Source organism: Tursiops truncatus, chromosome 1 (assembly GCF_011762595.2).
Source record: "Tursiops truncatus isolate mTurTru1 chromosome 1, mTurTru1.mat.Y, whole genome shotgun sequence".
NCBI classification, from domain to species: Eukaryota; Metazoa; Chordata; class Mammalia; order Artiodactyla; family Delphinidae; genus Tursiops; species Tursiops truncatus.
Window position 1 is genome coordinate 141,083,302 of NC_047034.1, and position 26,503 is coordinate 141,109,804.

Consider the following 26,503-nt stretch of genomic DNA (forward strand, 5'->3'; position numbering starts at 1 on the left):
AGCTTTTGCACAGCAAAGGAAACCATAAACAAGACGAAAAGACAACCCTCAGAATGGGAGAAAATATTTGCAAATGAATCATCGGACAAAAGATCAATCTCCAAAATATATAAACAGCTCATGCAGCTCAATATTAAAGAAACAAACAATCCAATCCAAAAATGGGCAGAAGACCTAAATAGACATTTCTCCAAAGGAGACATACAGATGGCCAAGAAGCACATGAAAAGCTGCTCAACATCACTAATTATTAGAGAAATGCAAATCAAAACTACAATGAGGTATCACCTCACACTAGTTAGAATGGGCATCATCAGAAAATCTACAAACAACAAATGCTGGAGAGGGTGTGGAGAAAAGGGCACCGCCTTGCACTGTTGGTGGGAATGTAAATTGATACAGCCACTATGGAGAACAGTATGGAGGTTCCTTAAAAAACTAAAAATAGAATTACCATATGATCCAACAACCCCACTACTGGGCATATACCCAGAGAAAACCATAATTCAAAAAGACACATGCACCCAATGTTCATTGCAGCACTATTTACAATAGCCAGGTCATGGAAGCAACCTAGATGCCCATCAACAGATGAATGGATAAAGAAGACATGGTACATATATACAATGGAATATTACTCAGCCATAAAAAGGAAAGAAATTGGGTCATTTGTAGAGACATGGATGCATCCAGAGACTGTCATACAGAGTGAAGTAAGTCAGAAAGAGAAAAACAAATATCGTATATTAACGCATTAATGTGGAACCTAGAAAATGGTACAGATGAACCGTTTTGCAGAGCAGAAATTGAGACACAGAAGTAGATAAATACGTATGGACACCAAGGGGGGATAGAGGCAAGGGGTGGGGGTGGGGGTGTGATGAATTGGGAGATTGGGATTGACATGTATACACTGATGTGTATAAAATGGATGACTAATAAGAAAAATAAATAAATTTTTAACAAAGTCGGTATTCTTGGCCCTTTGTAAATTTTAGAGTCAGCAGTGGAACAAGTTACATACACACACACACACACACACACACACACACACACACACACACACAAACACACACACACACACTTATTAGGATACTGACTGGACTGACTGGGAACAAACTGGGATTGCCACTTATTTAGGTCTTTTTTAACTTCAGTGTTTATAGTTTTCTGAGTAAATGTCTTGTCCCCCCTATTCTTAATATTTATTTCTAAGTAATTAATGTTTGATGCTATGGTAAATGTTCTCTATTCTTTAAAAATCATTTTTAATTACTAGTTGCTGATATATTGAAATACAATTTATTTTTGTATAGTGACCTTGTATCCAGTACCCTTGCTAAATTCATTTATCAATTCTAATAGTATCTACAGATTCTTTTGGATTTCCTGTATGCTTAATTAAAGCTGCTATGAATAATAACAGTTTTATTTCTTCTACTCCAATCCTTATACCTTATATTTATTTTTCTTGCTTTATTCATTGGCTAGGACTGCCTGGTGTAAGACTGACCCTAGAGTGGCTGGCAATGTTGAATACAGGGGTAGTGGGGGGCATCCTTGTCTTGCTATTGGTCTCTCTTTCACTGTCCGCTGTAGCTATTTAAAATCTTCTCTACCTTCCTTGAACCCTCAACAGCATAAGCAGTCATCAGGTAGGAACTCTAAACCTGCTATGCCCTCCCACCTAAAGACTCGCCTGCATCTATACCCACTCTTGCTTCCTTTCCACTTGTCATAATAGAAAAGGTGCCTATTACCTTTCCTCAGATCTCTTACTGTACCAATTTTCAACTCCTCTCCCTCTCTATTGGCTCTTTCCCAACTTCATTTGCACGTGCCAAGACTTTACACTCTCTAACAACAACAAAAACAACACCAACAATCCTTCTCAATTATACAACCTCAGCTAGCAAATGGCCCACCTCTCTCAGTGCCTTCCAGTCAAGATTATTATTCAGACTTGTCCAAGTCTCCCGCCTAAAATGTATTTTAACCTCCCACTCATAGGATATGTAATCATATCAGTGGTTGTTCTTTACCTTCAAATAATGTGACTGTATAACCTGGTTTACCTGCAACAGTTCCAGATTATTCCTGTTATCTTAGCATAATAATGAATAGAACCCCCTTTATTCTCAGGAGTGTCCTGCTATAGGGGATATGGTCACTCTATCATGGCCTAGCCCAAAGGCCCTCAGTGATTTGCTCCATGCCTACCTCTCATCTCTCATGAAATTCTATAGTTGGGCAGCTTGAGGTTTACCAATTGCCCCAAGCTCTCTTCCACCAAACATCCTTCCTCTCCCCTTATCTGGGTTTATACTATTTATCTTTTACATTTGGTAAAGCAAACTCCCTTTGCTAATCCATATATGGAATAATACTCTATCATTAACCAAAGTTCTTTGTTATGCTAACCCATCAATATACCAAAGTTTTTACTTTGTCCCTGCTTTTATGACCCATTGTGCCAACATAATAAACATATATATCACTCAATGACTTTCCATGATTTTTCTTCTGAAGGTTTCAGATGATCAACATTTCAGGTTCTGCCAGTACTTGGGCTCACCAAGGTGCCTGCTGCTCCAGGTCACACTATCCAGGTTCCAGAAAGTAATAGAAGATGGAGTCATGAAATCAGTTGAGTTTCCTGACTTTACCTCTTTTCCTTTCTTATATACACACAAACATACTTCAGACATGAATCATAGTTCTGGTACCAAAGACAGAAAGATAGGTTTGCTCTCATGCCTTGGGAAAAAACAGAACGCTGGCTATTTTAGGGCCAATCTCCCTTTGTAAGAAGAAAAAAGTAAACTGGTAAACTGGCTCCAAAGATAATAAAAAAGGAATGATGACTCCTCTGGGACACAGATTGCTCACACAGCTCCTAAAAGGAACGTTGACAGTGCTAAGAATACACAGCACAGCTACTCCCACTGCAACTCTACAACCACATACTTTCCCTCACTGCTGAAATATTAGAAGTCTTACATTCATATAACATTCTTACATTCTTACATTATATGACCTTATGGTATATGATCTTACTTTCATATAACACATTTAGGCAGAACAGGTATTACTTTTCTTTCGAAATTAGAAAACTGAGACTCAGAGAAGTAAAAAAAATTGCCCAAGGTCCTACAACTAAAAGACAGGAGAATTCAGGTCTTGCAACTCCTGATCCAAAGGCCGTTCTTAACAGGGCATAGGTATAATAAGCAATATTCACTAATTACTTCAACATACTTATTAAATACCTATTCTGGGCCAGGAGCAATAACAGCCAGGGGATATATATAGGAATAAGATATATCTCTGCCCTGCAAGAGCACATAGTTTAGAGGGGAGAGAGAAGAGCCAACAATATAGAGGGAAGCAGGAAAGCTTAAGGTCCAGCCTGCTCACCAAAGACACTGCTGCATGCCCCCACTTCAGCATCATTCATTGTTTCAACAAGTATTTATTGAATTTTCTGGTGACTAATAGAGTGGTGAATAATTTGCTTTCCTTTTTTCACTCAATATTATTTTGAGGTTTGTTCATGTTGAGTAAATAAATATATATATATATATGTACTTTTCATGTCAAGAATATGTATGTGTGTATACATATGTATATACATACGTATACACACATATACTATCTATGTTGAGAATATGTATGTACATTTTATCTGCTATATAGTATTTATTATATAAGTATACCACAATGTCTCAATTCCACTGTGTAGAACATTTAGGTTATTTTTTATTTTTCCTATTCCAATAATGCAGCAATAATCATCACTGTATATGTCTCCTGGCAACACTTCTGCAAGAAAATGTCAAGCAAACCCTCTGAAATGGAAGAGAGTTCCATTTTTATGTAGAATCAGTTGTACCTTCAACCTTACTGAAGACTACAAAACTGCTCTCCTAAGCAGTTGTACCAATTAATATTCCCATCAGCACTGTGTGAGAGTTCCTATATCCCCAATCACTGGCCAACACTAGATAAAATCAGACTTTAAAAATCCTTGGCAAACTGATGAAAATACTCTCTTACTGAACTTTTAATTTAGAGTCTCTGATAATTACTGAGAATTAGAATCTAGTTATATTTATTGCCATTCTTATTTCCTCTTATATGAATTGAGTGTATCCTTTGTACATTTTCTTTTTGGGCATTCTTTTTTCTTTTCTACTGATTTGTATGTGTTCTTTGGATTTTCTTTTTGTCTATTTGATTTGTAGGAATTCTTTATATATTCTGGATATTAATCCTTTGTCAACTATATGCATTGTAAATATTTTCTCTCCTGCCCAATGGTTGTCTTTCTCTTTGATTATGGTGTCTTTTGTTGCTGTTGAAAGGTTTTAAAATTTGAATGTTGTTAAATCTGCCAATCTTTCCTATCATAGTTTGTGTTTTAAGACATCCTCCTCTATCCTGATACTATAAGGACATTCTTCTATAAACTCTTATAAGTATAAATTTTCATTTTATACCTTTAATACCTCTGGAATTTTTTTGTGTGCATAGCATGAGGTAGGGAATAATTTTATTTTTTTCCATATGGGCAGCCAATTGATCCAGCTTCATTTACGGAGTGATAGTGTCTGGTTTGCAATGCTGTCATATACTAAATTCTCATTGATGTGTGGTTCTGTTTCTGAGCTTTCTCTTCTATGCCACTGATCTATTTCCTTCCCCTTATACTAATAATATCATACTTATTTTAATTTACAATAGTTTCATTTAAAAAGTCTTAACATATGGAATGGCAAGTCCCCCGACTCCTTATTCTTGAAAATTTTCTTGCCCCTTTACCATTTTAAATGACTTTTAGAATCATCTTGTCAACTTCTTTTTTAAGCCTAACTGAGATTTTTGACTGGGATTACATGTGTTTATAGATTAATTTAGGAGAAATAAATATACACATGATATTGAGTCTAATAAGCAAGAAGATGAGATAGCTTTATCTATTTTCAGATTTTCCTGTAGTCTTTCAATGATGTTTACATTTTTTATCCATCAAAGGAATGTATTTATCTTATAAAATATATTCTTAGGTGACTTAGAGTTCTTGTTACTATTTAAATAGAATTCTTTTTTAATTTTTTAAAATTTTTATTTATTTGGCCACACCACACAGCTTTGCTGAAGGTGAGACATTTAAATAGTATTTATTTAGATTCTTGTGGATTTTTTTAATGTAGACAATCATATCATTTGCAAACATCAATAATGTTTATTCTTCACTTCCAATCCTTTTTCTTCAAATTCTTTTGTTTCTTATTCTTGTGTTATATGTTTGCCAGGGCCCCTAGCACAGTTACAGAAACATTTTCTGCAAGTACTAATTTTGATTCTTCTTTCCAAACCTTATATCTTTTGTATCTTCTCTTATAGCATTCCCTAGGACCTCCAGAGCACAATATTTAGAGAAGCAGCAATCCCTATCAAAATCCTCATGGCATTTTTAACAGAACTAGAACAAATAACCCTAAAATTCACACGAACCACAAAAGAGCCTGAATTGCCAAAGCAATCTTGAGAGAAAAGAAAAAAGCTGGAGATATAAACCTTCCACACTTCAGACCATATTATATAGCTACAGTAATCAAAAAAGCATGGTACTGGCACAAAAACAGACTCATTGATCAATGGAACAGAATAGAGAGACCAGAAATAAACCCACACACCTATGGTCAATTAATCTATGACAAAGGATGCATGAATATACAATGGAGAAAAGACAATCTCTTCAACAAGTGGTGCTGGGAAAACTGGACAACCAAGCAGTCACATGTAAAACAATGAGATTATAACATTCCCTAACAGCATATACAAAAAAAAAACTCAAAATGGTTTAAAGACCTCACTGCAAGATCACAAACCATACAACTCCTAGAAGAGAACATAGGCTGAACATTCTTTAACATAAATCATAGTAATATTTTCTCAGACCAGTCTCCCAAGGCAAAAATAAATAAATAAAAGCAAAACAAACAAAACAAATGGGACCTAATTAAACTTAAAAGCTTTTGCACAGCAAAGGAAACCACCAACAAAACAAAAAGACAACCTATGGAATGGGAGAAAGTATTTGCAAATCATGTGACCAACAAGGGGTTAATATCCAAAATATACAAACAGCTCATATAACTCAGTAACAAAAAAACAGCTCAATCAAAGACGACTTGAACAGACTTTTTTCCAAAGTAGACATACAGATGGCTAACAGGCACATGAAAAGATGCTTAACATTGCTAATTATTAGAGAAATGCAAATCTAAACCACAATAAGATATCACCTCACTCCTCACATCAAAAAAGTCTACAAATAACAAAAGTTGGAGAGGATGTGGAGAAAAAGGAACCACTGTACACTGTTAGTGGGAATGGAAATTGGTGCAGCCACTATGGAAAACAGTATGGAGGTTCCTTAGAAAACTAAAAATAGAACTACCATGCAATCCAGCAATTCCACTCCCAGGTATATATCCAGAAAAAAACAAATACTAATTCAAAAAGATATATGCACCCCAATGTTCACAGCAGCACTATCTACAATAGCCAAGACATGGAAGCAACTCAAGTGCCTGTCAACAGGCAACTGGATTAAGAAGATGTGGTATATGTTTATGTATATACATACATATGTATGTATATATACACGCACACATACATATGCAATGGAATATTACTCAGTCATAAAAAATAATGAACTACTGCCATCTGCAGCAACGTGGACGGACCCAGAGATTATGCATAGTGAAATAAGGCAAACAGAGAAAGATAAATACTGTATGATATTACTTATATGTAGAATCTAAAAAATATTACAAATAAATGTATATGTAAAACAGACAGATATAGAAAACAAACTTGTGGTTATCAAAGGGGAGAAGGGAGGAAGGACAAATTAGGAGTATAGGATTAACAGATACAAAGTACTATGTATAAAATAGATAAGCAACAAGGATATAATGTTTAGCATAGGGAATTACAGTCATTATCTTGAAATAACCTACAATGGAATATAAACTGAAAAAATACTGAATCACTATGGTGTGTACCTGAAACTAACATAATATTGTGAATCAACTATACTTCAGTTTAAAAAAAAGAAACAGCAAAAGCAGGCACCTCTGTCTTGCTACTGATTCTAAAGACAATGCTTCTACTATTTCAGTATTAAGAACACTGGAGCATTTTAGAAAATACTCCTTATCAGGTTAAGAATGTTCTCTTCTATTCCTAACTTGTTTGATCTTGAATGCATGTTTCATTTTATTCACTGCTTTTTCTGCATTTATTCAGATGGTTATGTAATTTTCCTTTTTAGTCTATTACTATGGTAAATTATCTTAATTATAAAATTAGCATCCTAGTATTGCTAGAATAAACTCTGTTTGGTCATAATACTTTTTGCTTACACATTACTGGGTATGGTTTACTGTATTTTGCTTAAGATTTTGACATCTACATTAATAAGGGACTCTGGCCTAAAAATTCCCTTTATTTTCTCTTTCTACTTTCGTTACCATTACTTTTTTCTTTTTCTAATTTTTTTTTTTTTTTTTTTGCGATACACAGGCCTCTCACTGTTGTGGCCTCTCCCGTTGCGGAGCACAGGCTCCGGACGCGCAGGCTCAGCAGCCATGGCTCACGGGCCCAGCCGCTCCGCGGCATGTGGGATCCTCCCAGACCGGGGCACGAACCCGCGTCCCCTGCATCGGCAAGCGGACTCCCAACCACTGCGCCACCAGGGAAGCCCTTTTTCTAATTTTTTGAATATAATGCTTAGCTCATTAATTTTTAATCTCTGTTTGATAATATATTCATTTATGATTATAAATCATAGACTGCTTTAGATGCAGTTTTAACGTGTACCTTGATTATCATTCAGGTTTAAATATTTCATAATTTCCATTATAATTTCTACATTTACCAATGAATTATTTACAAGTACGTGTGTGAGGTGGCATGTGGCTACTGTTTTATAAAGGATTTCTAATTTATTCCATTGCTGTCAGAGAATGTTACGTATGTGACACTGGGTTTGAGGCATTCTCTTTTTCCATACAACTGAAATTTTTTTCTTAAAGTCTATTATTTATTAATTTATTTATTAACCACCAACACTTCATTATTAGATTCCCAGGGATTTTTATTTAGAAGCTGCAAAACTTGCAAGGCTATACAATTACTGGAATGAAATTTAGGTTTACTTTCTGAAATCAATCCAGGCAAGACTTGAAGTCTATTATTTCTGATGTTAATACTATTTCCTAGCTTTCTTTTGGTTAATATTTTCCTGGAATACCTTTTTCCATCACTTAAAAAATTTTTAATTTAGTCATAAAATATTATAAACATTCAGAAAATATAGCACTAATGACATCTATGTACCAATCACAGAGATTAAACAGATGTTTACATCTTGCCCAAGAAAGGACATTTTCAGGGTCAAATTCACAGAGAAGAGATGTTTCCACAAAAGCTAGTGAATTAACAAAAAAGGCATAAATCAATAAAGTAATTTTTCATAATGAAGTGATAAAACAATTGACAGAAGGATGCAGATCTAAGAGGATGAGGGGGAAAGACATTCTTAAGGTTATACATTAACCTAGAAATACCTAATTGTAACCATTCTAAGACATCAATGATTATAAAATGTATCCCAATGCCAGAGATGTTAACATATGAAAAAATAATGTAGAATCATTGAAATAAAGCCCTGGAAGAAGTCAGTGCTAAAACTATTAATAATCTATCATGGTACACTGCTGAACTCTCTTGTGATGGACTAAAAGAAGAGAATACAGAGGACATATCCCTCAGGGAATCAGTCAACTCTGATGACCAGCACACTTGATATATGGAGTACTCAGTGAATGAAGTGAAGTACTCAGTGAATGAAGCATTGGATAAAAAAAGAGTTACTTTAAGTCACACATGGATTAATAGTTTTCAAAAACTCACAATATATTTAGTGATTACTAGGGCGATTCCTAAGGCCCCATAAGATTCTTCAAAATCTGAGATTCATCTTACCAATGGGACTTATTATTTTTTTTTATATTTTTGAATTTCATTTTATTTATTTTTTTATACAGCAGGTTCTTATTAGTCATCAATTTTATACACATCAGTGTATACATGTCAATCCCAATCACCCAATTCAACACACCACCATCCCCACCTCCCCACGGCTTCCCCGCTTGGTGTCCATATGTTTATTCTCTACATCTGTGTCTCAACTTCTGCCCTGCAAACCGGTTCATCTGTACCATTTTTCTAGGTTCCACAAATATGCGTTAATATACGATATTTGTTTTCCTCTTTCTGACTTACTTCACTCTGTATGACAGTCTCTAGATCCATCCACATCTCAACAAATGACTCAATTTCGTTCCTTTTTATGGCTGAGTAATATTCCATTGTATATATGTACCATGTCTTCTTTATCCATTCGTCTGTTGATGGGCATCTAGGTTGCTTCCATGACCCGGCTATTGTAAATAGTGCTGCAATGAACATTGGGTGCATGTGTCTTTTTGAATTATGGTTTTCTCTGGGTATATGCCCAGTAGTGGGATTGCTGGATCATATGGTAATTCTATTTTTAGTTTTTTAAGGAACCTCCATACTGTTCTCCATAGTGGCTGTATCAATTTACAGTCCCACCAACAGTGCGAGATGGTGCCCTTTTCTCCACACCCTCTCCAGCATTTGTTGTTTGTAGATTTTCTGATGATGCCCATTCTAACTGGTGTGAGGTGATACCTCATTGTAGTTTTGATTTGCATTTCTCTAATAATTAGTGATGTTGAGCAGCTTTTCATGTGCTTCTTGGCCATCTGTATGTCTCCTTTGGAGAAATGTCTATTTAGGTCTTCTGCCCATTTTTGGATTGGATTGTTTGTTTCTTTAATATTGAGCTGCATGAGCTGTTCATATATTTTGGAGATTGATCTTTTGTCTGTTGGTCCATTTGCAAATATTTTCTCCCATTCTGAGGGTTGTCTTTTCGTCTTGTTTATGGTTTCCTTTGCTGTGCAAAAGCTTTTAGGTTTCATTAGGTCCCATTTGTTTATTTTTGTTTTTATTTCCATTACTCTAGGAGGTGGATCAAAAAAGATCTTGCTGTGTTTTATGTCAAAGAGTGTTCTCCCTATGTTTTCCTCTAAGAGTTTTATAGTGTCTGGTCTTACATTTAGGTCTCGAATCCATTTTGAGTTTATTTTTGTGTATGGTGTTAGGGAGTGTTCTAATTTCATTCTTTTACACGTAGCTGTCCAGCTTTCCCAGCACCACTTATTGAAGAGACTGTCTTTTCTCCATTGTATATCCTTGCCTTCTTTGTCATAGATTAGTTGACCATAGGTGCGTGGGTTTATCTTGGGGCTTTCTATCTTGTTCCATTGATCTATGTTTCTGTTTTTGTACCGGTACCATATTGTCTTGATTACTGTAGCTTTGTAGTATAGTCTGAAGTCAGGGAGTCTGATTCCTCCAGCTCCGTTTTTTTCCCCTCAAGACTGCTTTGGTTATTCGGGTCTTTTGCGTCTCCATACAAATTTTAAGACTTTTTGTTCTAGTTCCATAATAAATGCCATTGGTAATTTGATAGGGATTGCATTGAATCTGTAGATTGCTTTGGGTAGTATAGTCATTTTCACAATATTGATTCTTCCAATCCAAGAACATGGTATATCTCTCCATCTGTTGGTATCATCTTTAATTTCTTTCATCAGTGTCTTATAGGTTTCTGCATACAGGTCTTTTGTCTCCCTAGGTAGGTTTATTCCTAGGTATTTTATTCTTTTTGTTGCAGTGGTAAATGGGAGTGTTTCCTTAATTTCTCTTTCAGATTTTTCCTCATTAGTGTATAGGAATGCAAGAGATTTCTGTGCATTAATTTTGTATCCTGCCACTTTACCAAATTCATTGATTAGCTCTAGTAGTTTTCCGCTGGCATTTTTAGGATTCTCTATGTATAGTATCATGTAATCTGCAAACAGTGACAGTTTTACTTCTTCTTCTCCAATTTGTATTCCTTTCGTTTCTTTTTCTTCTCTGACTGCCGTGGCTAGGACTTCCAAAACTATGAGGAATAATAGTGGTGAGAGTGGACATCCTTGTCTCGTCCCTGATCTTGGAGGAAATGCTTTCAGTTTTTCACCATTGAGAATGATGTTTGCTGTGGGTTTGTCGTATATGGCCTTTATTATGTTGAGGTAGGTTCCCTCTATGCCCACTTTCTGGAGAGTTTTTATCATAAATGGGTGGTGAATTTTGTCAAAGCTTTTTCTGCATCTATTGAGATGATCTTATGGTTTTTATTCTTCAGTTTGTTAATATAGTGTAGCACATTGATTGATTTGCATATATTGAACAATCCTTGCATCTCTGGGATAAATCCCACTTGATCATGGTGTATGATCCTTTTAATTTGTTGTTGGATTCTGTTTGCTAGTATGTTGTTGAGGAGTTTTGCATCTATATTTATCAGTGATATTGATCTGTAATTTTTTTTTTGTAGTACCTTTGTCTGCTTTTGGTATCAGGGTGATGGTGGCCTCATAGAATGAGTTTGGGAGTGTTCCTTCCTCTGCAATTTTTTGGAAGAGTTTGAGAAGGATGGGTGTTAGCTCTTCTCTAAATGTTTGATAGAATTCACCTGTGAAGCCATCTGGTCCTGGACTTTTGTTTGTTGGAAGATTTTTGGTTTTTTTTTTTGCGGTACACGGGCCTCTCACCATTGTGGCCTCTCCTGTTGCGGAGCACAGGCTCCGGACACGCAGGCTCAGTGGCCATGGCTCACAGGCCCAGCCACTCTGTGGCATGTGGTATCTCTCCGGACCGGGGTACAAATCTGTGTCCCCTGCCTCGGCAGGTGGGCTCTCAACCACTGTGCCACCAGGGAAGCCCTGTTGTAAGATTTTTAATCTCAGCTTCAATTTCATTACTTGTAATTGGTCTGTTCATATTTTCTATTTCTTCCTGGTTCAGTCTTGGAAGGTTATACCTTTCTAAGAATTTGTCCATTTCTTCCAGGTTGTCCATTTTATTGGCATAGAGTTGCTTGTAGTAGTCTCTTAGGATGCTTTGTATTTCTGCAGTGTCTGTTGTAACTTCTCCTTTTTCATTTCTAATTTTATTGATTTGAGTCCTCTCCCTCTTTTTCTTGATGAGTCTAGCTAATGGTTTATCAATTTTGTTTACCTTTTCAAAGAACCAGCTTTTAGTTTTATTAATCCGTGCTATTCTTTTCTTTGTTTCTAGTTCATTTATTTCTGCTCCTATCTTTATGATTTCTTCCCTTCTGCTAACTTTGGTTTTTGTTTATTCTTCTTTCTCTAGTTCTTTTAGGCATAAGGTTAGATTGTTTATTTGAGATTTTTCTTGTTTCTTGAGGTAGGCTCGTATAGCTATAAACTTCCCTCTTAGAACTGCTTTTGCTGCATCCCATAGATTTTGGATCATCGTGTTTTCATTGTCATTTGTCTCTAGGTATTTTCTGATTTCCTCCTTGATTTCTTCAGTGATCTCTTGGTTATTTAGTAATGTATTGTTTAGCCTCCATGTGTTTGTGGTTTTTACATTTTTTCCCTGTAATTCATTTCTAATCTCATGGTGTTTTGGTCAGGAAAGATGCTTGATATGATTTCAATTCTCTTAAATTTACTGAGGCTTGATTTGTGACCCAGGATGTGATCTATCCTGGAGAATATTCCATGAGCACTTGAGAAGAAAGTGTAATCTGCTGTTTTTGGATGGAATGTCCTATAAATACCAATTAAATCTATCTGGTCTATTGTGTCATTTTTTTTAAATTTTATTTTTTTATTGTGTCATTTAAAGCTTCTGTTACCTTATTTATTTTCATTTTGGATGCTCTGTCCATTGGTGTAAGTGAGGTGTTAAAGTCCCCCAGTATTATTGTGTTACTCTCAATTTCCTCTTTTAGAGCTGTTAGCAGTTGCCTTATGTATTGAGGTGCTCCTGTGTCGGGTGCATAAATATTTATAATTGTTATATCTTCTTCTTGGATTGATTCGCTGATCATTACGTAGTGTCCTTCCTTGTCTCTTGTAACCTTATTTTAAAGTCTATTTTATCTGATATGAGTATTGCCACTCCAGCTTTTTTTGATTTCCATTTTCATGGAATATCTTTTTCCATCCCCTCACTTTCAGTTTGTATGTGTCCCTAGGTCTGAAGTGGGTCTCTTGTAGACAGCATATATATGGGTCTTGTTTTTGTATCCATTCAGCAAGCCTGCGTCTTTCGGTTGGAGCATTTAATCCATTCACGTTTAAGGTAATTATCGATATGTATGTTCCTATGACCATTTTCTTAATTGTTTTGGGTTTGTTTTTGTAGGTCCTTTTCTTCTCTTGTGTTTCCCACTTAGAGAAGTTCCTTTAGCACTTGTTGTAGAGCTGGTTTGGTGCTGCTGAATTCTCTTAGCTTTTGCTTGTCTTTAAAGCTTTTGATTTCTCCATCGAATCTGAGTGAGATCCTTGCTGGTTAGAGTATTCTTGGTTGTAGATTCTTCCCTTTCCTCACTTTAAGTATATCATGCCACTCCCTTCTGGCTTGTAGAGTTTCTTCTGAGAAATCAGCTCTTAACCTTATGGGAGTTCCCTTGCATGTTATTTGTTGTTTTTCCCTTGCTGCTTCCAATAATTTTTCTTTGTCTTTAATTTTTGCCAATTTGATTACTATGTGTCTCGGCATGTTTCTCCTTGGCTTTATCCTGTATGGGACTCGCTGCGCTTCCTGGACTTGCGTGGCTATTTCCTTTCCCATGTTAGGGAAGTTTTCGACTATAATCTCTTCAAATATTTTCTCGGGTCCTTTCTCTCTCTCCTGCTTCTGGGACCCCTATAATGTGAATGTTGGTGTGTTTAATGTTGTCCCAGAAGTCTCTTAAGCTGTCTTCTTTTCATTTTTTTTTCTTTATTCTGTTCTGCAGCAGTGAATTCCACCATTCTGTCTTCCAGGTCACTTATCTGTTCTTCTGCCTCTGATATTCTGCTATTGTTTCCTTCTAGTGTATTTTTCATTTCAGTTATTGTATTGTTCATCTCTGTTTGTTGTTTAATTCTTCTAGGTCTTTGTTAAACATTTCTTGCATCTTCTCGATCTTTGCCTCCATTCTTTTTCCGAGGTCCTGGATCATCTTCACTATCATTATTCTGAATTCTTTTTCTGGAAGGTTGCCTATCTCCACTTCATTTAGTTGTTTTTCTGGGGTTTCATCTTGTTCCTTCATCTGGTACATAGCCCTCTGCCTTTTCATCTTGTCTATGTTTCTGTGAATGTGGTTTTTGTTCCACAGGCTGCAGGATTGTAGTTCTTCTTGCTTCTGCTGTCTGCCCTCTGGTGTATTAGGCTATCTAAGAGGCTTGTGGAAGTTTCCTGATGGGAGGGACTGGTGGTGGGTAGAGCTGGCTGTTGCTCTGGTGGGCAGAGCTCAGTAAAATTTTAATCCGCTTGTCTGCTGATGGGTCAGCCTGGGTTCCCTCCCTTTTGGTTGTTTGGCCTGAGGTGACCCAACACTGGAGCCTAGCCAGGCTCTTTGGTGGAGCTAATTGCAGACTCTGGGAGGGTCTGGGAGGGTCACACCAAGGAGTACTTCCCAGAACTTCTGCTGCCAGTGTCCTTGTCCTCACGGTGAGGCACAGCAAACCCCACCTCTGCAGGTGACCCTCCAACACTAGCAGGTAGGTCTGGTTCAGTCTCCTACGGGGTCACTGCTCCTTCCCCTGGGTCCTAATGCACACACTACTTTGTGTGTGCCCTCCAAGAGTGGAGTTTCTGTTTCCCCCAGTCCTGTCAAAGTCCTGCAATCAAATTCCGATAGGCTTCAAAGTCTGATTCTCTAGGAATTCCTCCTCCCGTTGCCGGACCCCCAGGTTGGGAAGCCTGACGTGGGGCTCAGAACCTTCACTCCAGCGGGTGCACTTCTGTGGTATAAGTGTTCTCCAGTCTGTGAGTCACCCACCCAGCAGTTATGGGATTTGATTTTACTGTGATTGCGCCCCTCCTACCGTCTCATTGTGGCTTCTCCTTTGTCTTTGGATGTGGGGTATCTTTTTTGGTGAGCTTCAGTGTCTTCCTGTCGATGACTGTCCAGAAGCTACTTGTGATTCTGTTGTTCTCACAAGAGGGAGTGAGAGCACGTCCTTCTACTCCGCCATGTTGGTTCCTCTCGCCAGGAATTATTAATTACAACAGTAACTACCATTCATTAAGAACCTAAGTCCCTTATAACTGTAAAAAAGAAAAAAAAAAAGAACCTAAGTCCCAAACATTGTGTTTGGATACTTTTTTTTTTTTGGCCATGCCAGGTCAGTTGCTGCACACGGGATCTTTTAGTTGAGGCATGTGGGCTCTTAGTTGCGGCATGCATGTGGGATCTAGTTCCCAGACCAGGGATCGAACCTAGGCCCCCTGCATTGGGAGCATGGAGTGTTCCCCACTGGACCACCAGGCAAGTCCCATACTTTTTAATGTATCAGTTAATTTGATATTCATAATTATATGAGTAAATGACATGAGACCATTCCAGAGCTAAAGGAAATAGGACTCAGAACCGAATAGATGAGTTGCCTGAAGTCACAAAGCTAGTAAGTGGCAGAATCCAGATTTGAATTCCATTTCATTTTTGGTTTGTTCTTGTCTCTACCCCACACTGCCTCTTTAATGCTACTACTTCTCCATTTTTCAGATTTTACCTGGAAATGTCGATGTTTTGCTTTTTGGTGAGTCTCAGGACAGAAAAAATCAGACCCCAGGACTCAACCAATATTCTACTTTTCCATCAAGGCAAGGGCACCATCTAGTGGCCACACTTTGCCACCAATACAGTCAAAGAAAGTAGAGGGGAAGGAAGTGGTTTTCCTCCACTGGTTTTACATGTCCTTGCATCAAGTTGGAGCATCTGCACTGACTCTTCTAGTCAAGAAGAACAGGAGCCCAGGGACTTCCCTGGTGGTCCAGTGGTTAAGACTCCGCACTTCCACTGCAGGGGGCATGGGTTTGATCCCTGGTCGGGGAACTAAGATCTCTCATACCGCATGGTACGACCAAAAAAAAACAGAAGAAGAGGAGCCTGGTAACATTATGGACTGTACATGGTTTTGGAATGAGACAGACCCAAGTTCAATCCCAGATTCACCATTTACTAACTGTGTGACTTTGGTAAGTTACTAAATGTAACATGAGTCTCAGTCTCCTCATTCGTCAAATGAAATAACACCGTTAGCCTGAGAGGACTGTCATGGGAATGTCAATGAAAATCAGCCAGCACAGTAACTGATCCAGAGAGCTTCCTCAATAGCTGCTGGTTCCTCTTCCTAATCTTCTTTCATGTAGCCTAAAACCACACGGGTATTTTGCTTTTTCTTTTTTTTTTTTTAATAGAACACATCCATACCACTGGCTCATGCTGTGTTTAACATAACTTCCATACTTCTTTTGTATGTAAACTATAGTAGAGGCAAATTCCCCAAAATGTATTCCTTACTTTTATAAACACATGAAATCAACAATAAGCATTTTTTGAGAACCTACTTACAGTGTACCAGGCACGTATGACAGTGGATGGGAACTCACTATTGAACTCACTGGGGAAAACAGACTACTTAACGTGTAATACCATGTAAAAGTACTATCATGGATATAACTGACAAATGGAAGAGAAGCAAATCTGTTAGAAGGATGTGGATCAGGAACGCTTCATGAAGAAACACCTTTTGAAAAGTCTCTTAAAGATGAGCTCACCAGATAAGGGCACAGAACATTCCTGACATAAGAAAAATATATGTCAGAAGCAATGAGGAAACATGAAGAAGTGCAGTGTGATTGGCACATAGGATGGGATGTATGAAGAGGCGGGGAGAGATCTGTGGTACAGGTCAATGACAGCTCGTTAAGCTCATCTGGAATCTAGATGACAGGTGCATTATCTATCACCACCACTGTCATCATCATCATCATCATCATCATCCACAGCAGTTATCATATATTGGATATACACTACGTGCCAAACTCTGTACATGCATAATTGCTAAACCTCACAACCCTGCAAGTTATATATTATTTTCATAGAGGTTAAGAAACTTGCCCAAAGGCACAGAGTCAGTAAGGAGTGTAAGCTGAGTGAGATTCAGCTCCAGGTCTCTCTGATTCTACTACACTAGTGGTCCCAATCTTGGCTGTACAACACAATCACCCAGAGAATCTGTTTAAAAATAAGGGTTTCAGGGCTTCCCTGGTGGAGCAGTGGTTGAGAGTCCGTCTGCCGATGCAGGGGACACGGGTTCATGCCCCAGTCTGGGAAGATCCCACATGCCGCAGAGCGGCTGGGCCCGTGAGCCATGGCCGCTGAGCCTACGCGTCCGGAGCCTGTGCTCTGCAACGGGAGAGGCCACAACAGTGAGAGGCCCGCGTACCGCAAAAAAAAAATAAAATAAAATAAGGGTTTCAGACCCAGTTCTAAAACAGTATATCTCTAGAGAGTGGGACTTGGGAACCTATACTGCAAAGAATCTCTCCAGATGTTTCCTAAATAGGAAGCCAAATGGCAGTTCTGCTTCTTGAAACTACCACAGAACCTCTTAAAACACACACACACACACACACACACACACACACACACACACACACGAACACTACTAATTTACAGCTTCCATCTATGTGTCAAGTGCCTAATCCTCACAAAATTCTGCAAGGGTATTATAATCCCCACGTTAAAGGAGAGAAAAGTCAAGCTCAGGAGGCTTACAGATAGCTTCCCTCTTCCAGTCAACAAAGCAAGGAGCAAAAATAAGATTCAAACACAGGTATGTCTAGTTCTTCTTTGTCATGCTGTGTGGTAGAATTCTAAAATGCCCACCCCCCAAATGACCCTTGCCCCTGTATTCTCTCCTCCCCTTTGAGTGTGAGTGGAAACTGTGAATATGATGAAATGTTACTGCAGTGATTATGTACAGGATGAGTAATCACTGAAGTGATTACATGGCAAAAAGATTATCTGGTGGGTGTAACCTATTCTAATCATGTGAGGTCTTTTAAAAGCAGAGTGTTTTCTGCAGCTGGTAGCAGAAATGAAAAGTCAGAGAGGTTTAAAGCACTAGAAGGATTCTATGCACCATGCTGACTTGAAGATGGAGGGGCCACATGACAAGGAGTATGTGCAGCCTCTAGAAGTTGAGAGCAGATCTCAAGCTGACAGCCAGCAAGAAAATGAGGACCTCAGTCCTGTAACCACAAGGAACTGAATTCTGCCAACAACCTGAATGAGCCTAGAAGCAGACTCTCGCCTTGGAGTCTTCCTCAGAGTCTCCAGATAAGAGCCCAGCCTGGCCAATATCTTGATTTCAACAAGGAGAGAATCTTTCTGAGATGTCCGATCTACAGAACTGTAGATAATAAATGGTGGGAGTTTTTTAATTGTGGTAAAGTACACATAACATAAAACTTACCATTTTAACATTTTTCAGTGTTCAGCTTAGTACCACTAAATACATTCACATTGTTGTGCAGCCACCCTAACCATCCATCTCCAGAATTTTTTCATCTTCTCAAACTGAAATTCTGTACCCATTAAACAAGAAATCCCTAATCCTTCTTGCCTCAGCCCCTGAAAACCACCATTCTACTTTCTGTTTCCATGAATTTGACAACTCTAGGTACCTCATATATGTAGAATCAAACAATATTTGTCTTTTTGTGACTGGCTTATTTCACACAGCACAATGTCCTTAAAGTTCATCCATGTCGTAGCATGTGTCAGAATTTCCTTCCTCCTTTTTAAGACTAAACAGTATTCCACTGTATGTATATACCACAGTTTGTTTATCCATTTATCCATCATATGGACACTGGGCTGCTTCCACCTCTAGGCTATTGTGAGTAACGCTTCTACGAAAAGCACATGTGTATACAAATATCTGTTTAAGGCTATGCTTTCAATTCTTTTGGATATATAGATATATATGAGTATTGTTTTAAGTCAATTCATTATCTTGAACATTGAGTAAGTAAAAGGAAATGATCGAGCATTTATTTATCCTGTCTATTTGAACTGTACCACTGGGTAATTAAATAATAGATGAAGAGAAATGTTTCCTTATATAATTATTTCTGATAAAAATTTTAAAAAAATGATAAAATATCATAATTTTCAACCCCCAAATGGATCTAGCTACTGAGCATCAATAGTTGGTAATATCTGGGAGTTCCCTGGTGGCCTAGTGGTTAGGACTCAGTGCTTTCACTGCCATGGCCCAGGTTCAATCCCTGGTTGGGGAACTGAGATCCTGCAAGCTGTGTGACGCAGCCGGAAAAGAAAAAAAGTTGCTAATGTCAATAAAGAGCAAAAACCAGACATCATGTGTCTACTGATAAAAGAACACAACACTGCCTGTAGTCTTGCCAAAGGGATCAAACCTAAGTCTGATCCAGTCTCTGGATCCACCTGCCAATTTGCAAGAAAAGCAGAGACAGAGGAACACGCTGAATTGCACCAGTATGCAATCAATAAAATCTACATTACGGAAAGCTCCTACAGGTCAAAGGGTCTGGATTCTTCAATACATAACTGCAAACAAAAGATAGCAAGTTTTTTTAAATGGGTAATATAAAATATAGAATTTAGGAAAGCAAATCCAAGAAGTGATTCCTATAAAAGAACAATGGTTACTTTAAGAGACAGGGAGGTGGCTGTAATTTGAATGGGGCAAATAGAGAGCCTTCCGAGGTAACTGGCCAAATTCTATTTCTTAACCTAGATGGTAGTCACAAGGGTTAATAATTAATTAAGCTATATTTAAAAGAAAAAAATAGCACATTAAATGTAACAATGAGACAGTGGCCCAAATCCAGATTGAATTCGACTGAAGAGCTGTCTCACTGCAGCTCTGCCAAAGTCTCACCACTGAGTCTATCTCAAGCCAAGAAAGCAGTTCATACCAGACTGAGGGGTGACTGAGGTCAATGGCAAGTGGTTAGAAAAGCAATTAAACCAAGAAGACAAAAGCAAAACCAAAGGAAAGGAAAAAAGACAGTAAACAGTATAATAAGCTGAATTTTCAAAAATCTTTATGCTATCACATATACAACGTCTGTTCAAAACAAGCCTGTCTCATTTCCATCCTGTAAATTCACCATACTTACTTCTATCTCAGTGCCAAAATTTTTCCATTAGAATTTGGTTTTTTTCTCAGTTATTTCCCATTTTTACCAATTAACTACTGCTAATAAAGGCAATCGTATGTTTACCAAATATTTACATTTACATCTTCAAAAGTAAGGGTGCAGAAAAAAGATAGCAGAAAGAAAGCAACAGGAGCCTGAAAGAAGAAAAGGCCACTAGAAGCTGATTTACCAAGTTATGATAGAGGTAGGCCCTTCTTTAGATACAACGGAGTACTAGAAACTATATCCCCAAGCCTGCATTCTTTCTTGTCTTTAGCTATTTGGACCACGGTGGAAATTGAACAAGCAATTGAAAGCAGCCTGAAGCTATAGGTCTGCACTGTCCAATAAGGTAGCCCCTAGCTACACGTGCCTACAGGCCACCTGAAGTACAACTAATCTGAACAAAGATGTGCCATAAGTGCAAAAGACATAGTGGATTCCAAAGACTTAGCATGAAAAAAAGAATGTAAAATACCTCATTAATAATTTTTGTATTGATTACCTGTTTAAATAATATTCTGGATATACCAGCATAAACAAAATATATTATTAAAATTAATTTCACCTGCTTTTTAAATGTGATTACTACAAAAATTTTAAATTATGTATATGTGGCTCACATTATATTTCTATTGGACATCACTGCTACAAAAACCATTATTAAATAGTGTTGAACAGGAAGAACTAAGCAGCTGAAAGTGGGGATTTTTCAGTTTTTTTCTACTGTTCGCGCTATTGCCAACACTACAACTCATTTAATTTCCAGCCCCTGTCCCTGGATATAAAATAGAGGTTAAAAAAATCAGTAGGTGCATTAAGTCATGGATACAACATTATATCATGGGCCAAAGGAACTGAGTGCTAGTCCTGGTTCTGGAGTTACCCTGGAGAAGTTCTTTTTTTTCCTCTGAGCCTTAGTTGCCTGCCCTAACAATTAAGTTAAGGAGCTAAACTAAATTTAGACTCCCATTCATCTGTCAAAATATTTTTTTTCTTTCTGTCGGAATTGGTTTTCATAAAAATGAATAAATACTCACTCTGAGTCTAACACATCCTCTGCGAGAGCCTCTCATCATTTTGTCCTTGGACTAAAAGAAAAACAAAAACATTCAATAAATAAAAGATAAACAGACTGTTTTTAAAATCATCTAGGGATAAAGAGACAACATTTATAGTAATATTCCTCCCTTCTCCCCATCCCCACCCCACCTCACCCCACCATCACTTAAAGATAGGAATTGGGAGGTTTAAAATGTTTTGTAGTCTATACAAATAAAACTAATTACAGAATTTTATGTGTACCTTAAATGTAGCATATATTACACTATATTTTCATTCCTCCTTCATAGCCCTTAACTCTCAACTAAAATATGTTTCTCATATTTTAGTAAGTTTGAGAGTCACCTGGAAGGCGACAAATTACCTGGGGATTTAAGAATCACTCCCAGATGATTCTGACTCAAGCAAACACAAGACCACGTTTTGAGAAACACTGCTTTAACTTTATCTCCTTGCAACTCCCCAAATGGGTCACATTTTTTGCCTCTGAGATTTCTCATCCAATGTTCCTCAGCTTGGAATATCCTTGACCCTGATTTTCTGCCTTGCCAACTGTCATTCATCAAGTGCCCTACCTCTGCCTGATTTGAATTCCCATCCCTGGACTCCCAGAGTCTCCTGTGTGTTCCCTTGTTGTGGCATGCACCATCTTGTGCTATGATAGCTAGTTACTTGTCTGACTCACCCACAGACTGCACATTCCTTAAGGGATAGAAACTGTATCTGACTTATGTTTCAGAACAATGTCTGGCATACATTAGGTAATAAAAAAATATTTATTGATAAAATGTTGCTTCTCCTTTATGTTTCCCCTACTAGACTGAGCCAAGCAAAGGCTATGTTCTGCATAATAAGCCCCATGTTGACATTCAGTAAATATTCCTAGAATTAACTTAGTCATGTGTAATAAAATAAAGTAAAACCTCAAATAACTAAAGTTTTAAAAATATTTAATACCTCAACAACTGGTATTTTTCTGTACTCCACTATGTGACAAAGTAAAACAAGCCAATATCATGGGGTTATGTTTTTTTGCTTGTTCGCTTGTTTTTAATTTTTTGGCCGTGCCACACAGCATGCAGGATCTCAGTTCCCTGACTAGGGATCAAACCTGGGCCTTCAGTGGTGAGAGCTTGGAGTTCTAACCACTGCACCACCAGGGAATTCCCTGGGGTTATGTTTTAAAGAAAACTGTCCCACTTTAAATCATAGATGCCCTACATCCATTGTACTGAGCCATAAGCAAACTTCCAGCTATAAGATAACTAAGTTCTGGGGATTTAATGTACAGCATGGTGACTATAGTTAACAATATGTACTGTATACTTTAAAGTGGCTGAGTGAGTAGATCTTAAGAGTTCTCACTACCAAAAAAAAGGTAACTATGACAGGTGATGATGGATGTGTTAATTAACCTTATTGTGGTAATCATTTCACAATATATATGTATATCAAGTCATCACACTGTACACCTTAAACTTAAACAATGTTATATGTCAATTATACCTCAATAAAGCTGGAAAAAATAAATTCAATCTTTCTTGGAGATATCTACATGTCTGTACACAAAGATCTGCCTTACCCTTCTCATTGCAGTACATGCTGTTAACATAGCCTATGTCATTGTTTTCACTGATTCTTAGCTTATCAATGTAACAATATTACAATGATAAATCAAAGTAAACTCTCTTCAAAAAAGAAAAGAATAAAACAAAAAAGCAAATACTGAGCTATAGAAATTCATGTTCAGAAATTATTATTGAAGTATGGAAGAGAGTCTTCTTACTTACATATATAAAGAGGACTCATACATTTTACAAAACATTCTCAACATCAAGCAGGGTTGAAAAGAGTTCTTTACTAACAATATAGTTGATAAAATCACAGTTAACAAAAACATTCCCTAAGCATTTAATAGCCCTTTTACCATACCGTACACTTATCTTCCCTCCAAAAGTGTCAAGGCAATACAGAAAAATAATAATTAGGTTTGAAAATACCCAATGAGGTTAGAATACAACTCAAACAAGGTAAGAAACATCCTTGACCCTCTTCCATTTTTAAAAATAAGATTACAGTAAACAGAAAAAGAGTAAGACAGGGTTATAAGTTAGAAAACATTGAAAGAGATAAGTGAAAATAATTAAAGCAAGTATAACTAGGAAACAATCAGACAAATCCAGAATGTGGGATATCCTATAAAATAACTGGCCTAGACTATTTTTAAATGTCTAAAAAAAAAGACTAGCATATAAACGACTGTAATATAGAGCAAAAATAAATTATGTGCATAGAGGCACAAAGTGCTATGAACTACAGAAGGCTCCCTGCCATGGAAAAAAGATTGCGAAAGGCAATACTGAAGTGACCAGGTCTCAAGGTTCAATCTGGGACTAAAAAAAGGATTCTGATAAGAGAGGAAAGGTAGGAAAAAGAAGGCATTCCAAGCCAAGGGAACAACATCAGCAAAAGCACAGGTATGGAAAACTTTACACATGAGGTCTTCACAGAAGAGTAGACTGATAGCTCAAGCACAGCATGTGGAGAGGAAGGTGGAGAGAGATGGAGAGTTGAGGCTGAAAAGGAGGTATGGGGACCAGGTCTAGGAGGGTCGGAAAAAAACAGTGAGAAGTTAAGGTAATTAAACTTTATTCAATAGTTAATGGAGAGCTACTGAAGGTTTATGAACATTCTCAGTGGTGTGTTATAGAAAAATAACACGGTCAAATATGAGGACTTGGGGGAAAGGGATGATGGTGACATTAATGATATAGCAAAAGCAGCAGCAGCAGATTCTCACTCATTGATACCCTCTATGTCAGTGGTCCCCAACCTTTTTGGCACCAGGCACCGGTTTCATGAAAGACAATTTTTCCACGGATCGGGGGTGGGGGGGGATGGTTTCGAGATAATTCAAGCACATTACATTTATTGTGTACTTTATTTTTTAATAAATTTATTTATTTGGCTGCATTGGGTCTTCATTGCTGCACATGGGCTTCCTCTAGTTGCGGTGAGCGGGGGCTACTCTTCGTTGCGGTGCACGGGCTTCACATTGTGGTGGCTTCTCCTGTTGCGGAGCATGGGTTCTAGGTGCACGGGCTTCAGTAGTTCTGGCTTGCGGGCTCTAGAGTGCAGGCTCAGTAGCTGTGGCGCATGGGCTTAAGTTGCTCTGCAGCATGTGGGATCTTCCCAGACCAGGGATTGAACCTGTGTCTCCTGCATTGGCAGGTGGATTGTTAACCACTGCACCACCAGGGAAGTCCCTATTTCTATTATTATTACATTGTAATATATAATGAAATAATTATACAACTGACCATAATGCAGAATCAGTGCGAGCCCTGAGCTTGTTTTCACTTGCCACTCACTGATAGGGTTTTCATAAGAGTCTGTAAGCAACTAATTTATTATGGTCTCTGTGCAGTCAAACCTCTCTGCTAATGATAATCTGTATTTGCAGCCGCTCCCCAGTGCTAGCATCACTGCCTCAGCTCCACCTCAGATCATCAGGCATTAGATTCTCATAAGGAACACACAACCTAGATCTCTCGCATGTGCAGTTCACAGTAGGGTTCGCGCTCCTATGAGAATCTAATGCCACCACTGATCTGACAGGAGGCGGAGCTCAGGCGGTAATGTGAGTGATGGGGGAGCAGCTGGAAATACAGATGAAGCTTCACTCACTCGCCTGCCGCTTACCTCCTGCTGTGCAGCCTGGTTCCTAACAGGCTGGTTCCTAACAGCCTGGTACCTAACAGCCTGGTACCTAACAGGTCAGGTACCAGTCCGTGACCTGGGGGTTGGGGACCCCCTGCTCTATGTGATATGCACTTTATACACAGTAAGCCTCACAAGACCTTGCATGGTAAGAGTTATGCACATATTATAAATGAAAGTGACACCAGAGAGATCAAGTAAATTACCCAGTTAAATTACACATGTAAAATGCAGCAGAGTTGACCCAGCAGGTACAATTTGGAATAGCTGCCCTGCAAATCATTCTCCCAGACCATACCTGCGCTCTGCTAGCCTCGAATCCTCCTCCTCTTCCACAATGACACAGAGCCCTCGCCCTCATTTTCTCCCCACTCAGCTCCAATGTGGGGCCAAAGGGAAGCTGGTGTGACTAAGTCCCCCAGGCACAGTGAGTGCTGAGGAGTGGTTATCTGACCAAGCTGGTCGATCACAGAACCCACAACCCCAGGGACAAGGAAGGATAGAACCGGGAGCTTCCCTGGTGGCGCAGTGGTTGAGAGTCCACCTGCCGATGCAGGGGACACGGGTTCGTGCCCCAGTCTGGGAAGATCCCATATGCCGTGGAGCAGCTGGGCCCGTGAGCCATGGCCACTGAGCCTGCGTGTCTGGAGCCTGTGCTCTGCAACGGGAGAGGCCCCAACAGTGAGAGGCCCGCGTAACGCAAAAAAAAAAAAAAAAGGAAGGATAGAACACTTCCACAGGGAGTTTTTCTACTGGGGCTGAGCTGATAGGGAAGAGCTCTTTCCTATCTGTTCTTGAAGCTGTGAGGTACAGTTGCCACAGGTCTTGTGCCCTCTACATGAAGGAAGCAATAATTAAAGCATACACGCTGAGAGGAGGAGAGAGGAGAGGCAGAGAGTCCTAGCTGCAAGTGATCTCCAGATACACCCTGATCTGAGGCAAACCTGCCTAAGCCAATGCTATTCACTGAATAGCAAGGGGTTTTGTTTGGGGTTTTTTGTTTTGTTTTGTATTTTCCTGCTGTTGTTGCTGTCTGTTTGTTTTTTGATGAATACTGGTACTGATGAGGGAAACGTAGGGCCAACATAACCCCAACTCCAGCAATCTTCCTACCAGGAGCTGTGCTACCAATGTTCTCAAACCTACTAACAAATGTACTTTTTAGCAACTTGGCACAAACATGCCACCAGCCACAAGGTCCAGCACCTTAAGAAAGGATCACTCACAAAACAGATGCTAAAATCTTTTCAGCTATATTAGAAAACAGAATCCCCCATGAAGCAGAGAGATACAGGGGTGATATGTTCTACTCCTAAGGGGCTCCAGAATTTAAAAAGATTGTTGAATTTGGTGGTCGGGTTTGTTGGTTTCTTATATCTTATTAATGCAAGGTCAGTGGCTTCTGTTACAACAAGACATGCAATCAAAAATTATTTCTAATAATCCTTATGCTAATCCTAATGCTAACCCCAAGGTATTGATTCAGATTAAGTTTGTATTG

General features: G+C 38.4%; 1 protein-coding gene across 5 annotated transcripts in view; it reads right to left on the reverse strand.

Moving 5' to 3' along the window:
• Positions 1-26,503, reverse strand: part of OSBPL9 (oxysterol binding protein like 9) — a 167,866-nt gene that overhangs the window by 119,778 nt on the left and 21,585 nt on the right. For all 5 annotated transcript variants that reach the window (XM_019937825.3, XM_019937824.3, XM_019937823.2 and 2 more), the window contains exon 2: positions 21,261-21,311. In XM_019937825.3, the coding sequence (XP_019793384.2) occupies positions 21,261-21,311 (51 nt within the window). The remainder of the gene's footprint in view (positions 1-21,260; positions 21,312-26,503) is intronic.